Source organism: Salvelinus alpinus, chromosome 19, assembly GCF_045679555.1.
Source record: "Salvelinus alpinus chromosome 19, SLU_Salpinus.1, whole genome shotgun sequence".
In the NCBI taxonomy this organism is placed as follows: domain Eukaryota; kingdom Metazoa; phylum Chordata; class Actinopteri; order Salmoniformes; family Salmonidae; genus Salvelinus; species Salvelinus alpinus.
In genome coordinates this window covers 46944738-46950737 of record NC_092104.1, presented here as the reverse complement: position 1 = coordinate 46950737, position 6000 = coordinate 46944738, and the positions used below count along the sequence as shown (strand labels likewise).

At 41.7% G+C, this 6000-nt stretch overlaps 1 protein-coding gene across 13 annotated transcripts in view; it reads right to left on the bottom strand.

The window, feature by feature from the left end:
• Nucleotides 1-217: 217 nt before the first annotated feature.
• The window catches only part of LOC139545742 (myocyte-specific enhancer factor 2C-like), a 94536-nt gene continuing 88753 nt past the window's right edge, over nt 218-6000 (bottom strand). For 7 of the 13 annotated variants that reach the window (XM_071353837.1, XM_071353839.1, XM_071353840.1 and 4 more), the window contains 5 exons: nt 5309-5484; nt 4917-4940; nt 3928-4057; nt 3146-3281; nt 218-2914 (listed from right to left, as the gene is read on the bottom strand). In XM_071353837.1, the coding sequence (XP_071209938.1) occupies nt 2572-2914; nt 3146-3281; nt 3928-4057; nt 4917-4940; nt 5309-5484 (809 nt within the window). In that variant the 3' untranslated portion in view covers nt 218-2571. Of the gene's footprint in view, nt 2915-3141; nt 3282-3927; nt 4058-4916; nt 4941-5308; nt 5485-6000 lie in introns of those variants that run through there. The other 6 variants (XM_071353846.1, XM_071353849.1, XM_071353847.1 and 3 more) reach the window with 2 other exon arrangements.

Genomic DNA, 6000 nt, shown 5'->3' with positions numbered 1-6000 from the left:
CTTTTCCATGTTACTCAATGAATATACAAAAAAATGACACTTTTGTTTTATGATTTTAACTGCAGTTCTCAAGGAAATGCGTTCTGATAACACGACACCATAGCTACTAAGTACTAGCTACTATACCTACCATGTCTCAAGGAGGACGTGTAATGGCATTCTCAACCTCTATCAGCTATGAACAGTATGACCAAATCAAATTGAAATGGGAAACCAATTCTACATTTTGAGCAAATGCTTTTATTGTTGTTTTTTTTCTCCAATGCTTGCAATAACCATAAATGAACGTGAAAATTAAAGTTGAATAATATTACAACACAGAAATGCCACTGGCTTTGGTTTTCCACACATATGCTGCCTGAAATATCATGTTTTTTTTTAACCATTTGTATTGAATTAAAAAAAAGAAGAAAGAACACGTTAGGGGCTCTGCCCCTGTTTCTGACTACACAGACTGTATACAGTAACAACATAGTGAACTCGCATGAAATATGCACATAGAAATACCATAACACTTGAGTGACAACAGACTGAGGAGTGAGAGGCAGAGAGAAATGTGACTAGTTTCATGTTAAAAAATATATATATATATATATATTTGTCTGAAATCAACTGTTGTACTTCTCCCAAACCAGCATGTACATTTTTCCTACAACATCTTGTTTGAATGCTTCATGTTACACTGCTGAGGAGGTTGTGGAACACTGAGCTGGTGATTGTACTGAGTGGGGTCAAATATGACACAGCTCCTTGTGATTAACAATAGACCACCGATATACTCAACAGCTTGATCATTTGACACAAATACAATTTGGAACTTTCAAATAAATATTGTAATCTGGACTTATGTGGTGTCCTGCACACAAGTTTGGGGTCTCATTGTAATAATTGGCAAAGGATTTGCAGTGAAAAGAGGAAATAAAATGTTCAAAATATACCGAATTACATGGGCCAAAGTCCCATCAAAGAGGATGTTGGTGGATATTGTTGTAGAAACTGTGAGTATCATGACACATGCACAGATGGGCCACAATGGGTGATGTCAAAAACGTTCATTTGACATGACACATGTCACCTGCATGGGCATTAACCCCAAGTTCCAATCCCCACACAGTTTCCACAAATATGTTGTTTGTCAGCAAAGAGATCTATCTTTCTGAAGTTACTCACAAACACAACTCTGTTCAACTGGTTCTCAAGGTTAGACTAAATACGCCTCTGAACAGCACTGTCCCAGGCTCAAATAAAACAAAAAAACAGACAATATGTGCAATTGCACATAGAAAACTCCACTAAGAAAGAAAAGAAAAAACATTATTATATATATTTATATATTAGAAAGCTATACACAAGCATGTTAATTTCACAGATTTTTTTTTTTTTTTTTTTTAAAGATTCTTAATATTATCATTATTATATATAATTAGAAACACGTTTAAAAACGAAACCTCTAGAAAGAGAAAACAGTTCAGCTAAGCATGGGTTCTCAGTCTGTTTTCATGGCTTAGGGTTTTTTAATTTCTCATCGGACTATCCGTCTTATATTAGCAAAGCTATCAAAAAACACATTCTGGCTTATAGAAACTACAAAAAGCCACAAAATTGCTTTGCATTGTATTCCTTTCATATGAAAATATAAGCAAGTCTATCGTACAACAGTTTTTTTTTTTACTGAATATTTCATACAAGACCGAGGGTTTCTTGATTCAACTAACATGGCTCTTGGGTAAAAGGATGGTCCTATCAATGTGCTCCGTGTTTGATGAGGAGCTTTATGTTTAGCATGGGTTCTCTCATCTTGGTTCCTCACATCTACCAATGGGCCTGCGGGGTATACCTGTACAATCCTTCAAATGTTGCATATTAGCTTTCATTTTGTATATGAATCATCTGTAATGTATAGCCACGTTTGACCCCTCCCCTTTGCCCCTGCCCCCTCTATTTACATAAATACGTTGAACCTGCAACATGACATCATCTATCGTAACATACATTTTGCAAGGGAGAACTACGGAGAAAGATAGCAATGCAATTGACTCTGTACACATGTTGACCAACTTGACCAATGTTGACCAACTCAAGTGCTAGGCTGTTCGCTCAGCAACATATGCTCTCAATTTTCCTCTAGTCACTGATTATCACGGAGGCAAGTTGTAAGTACTTTTACAAAACAGAGTACCTGACTTTTTTGTTGTTTATTTGTACACATACACACACGTGTAAATATATATGCATCATTTCTTTCTCACACGGCACAAATAATGCATAGCTCCCCACCAAAAATATCCCTAACCCCAACCAACACAATTTTTTTTCTTGGATCACCAGTCCCATCCCCACTGCTTTATAGAACTTCAATATGTATAGCACACATACTCCGCAAAAAGAAAACATTACAGTTCAATTTAGAAAAGCGTCCCCCCCTTCCTCCAATGAAACAGAGAGAGAGAGAGAAAAAGAGAGAGAGCATGGGGTCTGGAGGTGAGTGACGTGTCGCGTGGTGATACAGAGGGCGATGGTGTCGAGGCATCATTACGTCGCAGGGCTTGGGCAACGGCCAAAGCTGGGCTATCATGTGGCCCACCCTTCGGACAGGCGCACACGTTTGACCGAGGGACTCTCGCGCTCGTCCATGGCGGGCCGAGACAGTCCCAGTGGAGAGTGGAACTCGTTCCTGTGCTCGTCCCGGTCGCTGCCCTCATGGGAGCTGCTGCAGCTGCTCAGGCTGTCGACAGGGGAGTGGCCCGAGTCCTGGCGGGACGACGGGTTATGTTGCTGATGGATGCCGTAGCACAACGGTGTGCTACTGGTGCGATCTCTAGGAGGAGAAACAGGTTCGGACTTGATGTGCAGGCTTTGAGCAGAAGGCATGGAGAGATTTGAACTCTGACATAAGTGATTGCTATTGCAATTTCTGTAGGAAGGAAAGGAAACACAAGGGGTAAAGAAACATGATCATGCACCCGCAGTTACACACAGGCACACACGTTTACTCCAAATCTTCCCATTCATATATCATATCTAGTCAAAAAATATCAATATGTATCAGTATTTTCACTATAGTTTTGCCAACAAGCTTCATTTCAATATCCGTCCCTCTTCTCTTTGATTTGTCTACTGCTTGTTTGTATTTCCATATACTCACCCTAGCTGACTGAGGGCCGAATGCTGCATGTTCTGGAGGTGTTGCTGTTGCCAACCGCTCATGGAGCCCAGGTGGAGGGAGCTACCACTGTTAAAGCCGGACAGGGAGGATAGGTCTGCACTGCTCAGCGAGTATTCTACACAGACATACACAGAGAGAGAAGGCAACCAGTCAAAACCAGTTCAGGCCAGTTCAAACAGGTTTGTAAAGTACATTCGTTTTGAATTATGGCTACTGAAATGAATAGTATAACAGTCAATTTCTTTCTCCTTATACATTTTTTTCCAGCTGGGCCAACACAGGTGCCAATGAGTCACAAAGTGGCTGTGGGAGTGTTGCATTGAGGGATATATGTGTATGAACAGCACCACCTGCTGTTAGGTTTTTGAAATTAAATGTTTTTAACATCACATTACGATGAAGCCATGTTTCAGGGCCGGACAACTTATTGTTACCTGATTTTGCATTAAAATGTTATATTTATTTGATAATGAGCATGCTTGCATTAACTATCATGTCCGTGAAGTCAGGCAAATCTGTATGTATGAGATATAGATCTTATCAAATCAATAAGAATCAAATAAATCCTCAAATAAAAATATATATAGCGCGGCGAGTGTGTGCCATGTATAGTTCACTTTCCAGACTCATTGATACCCTGAACGTAGTAACAAGGACACACACACTGATGTAGAGTGTATATGTGACAAAGACTGTGTTTGTATGTATGTGCATGTGTATGTGTGTTTCTGTCGAACATGTGTTAAAGCAGTGGTACTTACCAGTACCGTATGAAGTGGAGATGGCTGATGGGTAACCGCCCATGCCTTGTCCTGGTAGGGTGGGCGTTGCTACTGAAACCACAGGGGTGGCCAATGACTGTGCTGACTGGGAGTTGTTTATTCTCTGGTTCTATGAGGGGAAGAGAAAAAGAGAGAGACGGAAAAGCATGAGTGCCATCACAAATAAAGTCAGCACCAAAGAAAAAAAAGAGAATAAAAATAGACTTAGTGGTTTTGTTTTTTTTGCTCCGCAGATGCTAGAAGAATGAACAAGATGCCAGCTTCTTGGAAATTAATCACTTGACACGCGGCACTGCTGAACCCTGCCAACCCTATCATTTACCACCCCTTCTGAGGTTCCGCTGTCTCTATAGTAACCCTGCTGGTCTCCACGGCAACAGAAAGACGGCTGGGAGAGGCACTTTATTGTGGCAGGGTGGTGCAGAAATTATGGCGGTTTAATGCCATATAAAAGGGTTCCTTTTGTTGCCTTTCATTTCCTGGTTCTGAGAGAGGGGAAGCATGTATGCTAAGGTGCCATGCAACGCCCCTCAAGCAGACATAGAAAGAAAGAATGAGGGAGGGGGTTGAAATGAGGGGGATGAGAGAGGAAAGATGATAGGATGCAATGACTCAGACATACCACTAGGTGTCACCCTAGGTCCTGGCTAAACGCCCCCCCTTCATCTCAACATGTACAACGCATGCCGCAGATCATGGAAGTTGCCCCTTTGTGGACAACGAGGATCATCTTACTCTTTACTTCAATCCTAACCTTAACATCGTAAAAAGTAATCACTGACCTTTGAGCAGCAACACAATTACACCCATAGAATTATAAGGCACTGGTTCAGTTAGGGTTGATGTACTTCTATTGTTAAAGCATAATGACTAGTCTCCCTTCTATCCAACTGAGGATGGTGGATGACATCTGTGTTTGGAGATTGTTATTATTTTTGGTTGCTAGTTTGAGTGACGTGCCAACTTACCAATAGCAGATTGACATCCTCAGACTGACGGCATTAGAGGGGAGGGCGATACATTCAAATTAGTTTCATTGGATGGAGGTAGCAGGTGGGTGTGGTTCTAAGGATGGAACTGCTAGTAGTGAGGCTACTAAACAGAAGCTCATTTAAAAAAGGAAATGTATTATTACTACTGTACTCCACTAACAGGCTATCTATCTTATTAAAATCATAACTTATGACAGCACATATATCGGACAGCTTCAGCCACTTAAAACAAACACTCAAGAAGATAATAGAACACATAGAAAGAAAATCAACTGAAGGGACATATGTAAAAAAGGACAAACAGGGGTGAGGGGGGATGGGATCAGGACTGGAACTGGGCCTGGGGGTAAAGTGAATGAGCAACTCACCATGGAGGGCATGTTGTTCTTGGCTCCAGGGGGGATGAGCACGCGCAGGTCTGGCTTGCGGTTGTTCATGCCCAGGTTCATGGGTGGGGGAGACTTGGCCTGCATGCTCTTGTTCATGCTACCCGGAGAGGCCAGCAGACCGGGCGAGTTACGGTGGTGGTTCCCGTAGCCGTTGCCTAATGAGAAGAGAGGGAGACGAGAGAGAGAGCGAGCCATCAATTTTACTGTTCAAAAGACCGTCATTACTGTCTGATTGTCTTCAGACAACAGTAGCATGTTAAAGCATGTTCGGCGTATTCAGCGCTGCTAAAGACGGCACCGAAGAGGATGGCTGACATTTTACATGCCCGTAACCAATTGTGCTATTCAGTGAATTTTTTTGCGTTGTTTGTAACTTATTTTCAAACATATTTTGTACATAATGTTGCTGCTACTGTCTCTTATGACCGAAAATAACTTCTGGACATCAGAACTGGGATTATTCACCACGAACTGGAAGAAGATTTTTCCTTTAACGAGTTAACGAGGCCCAGATCCCCGTCACATGCGTGAAGAAAAGACAGAGGAAAAGAGAACGCAGATTGGGCTGCCTTTTGAGAATCCGTAGGCGAGCGAGTAAACTCCCACTGCCATCAATTCTACTTGCTAACATGTAATCATTGGAAAATAAAATCGATGACCTACGATTATCC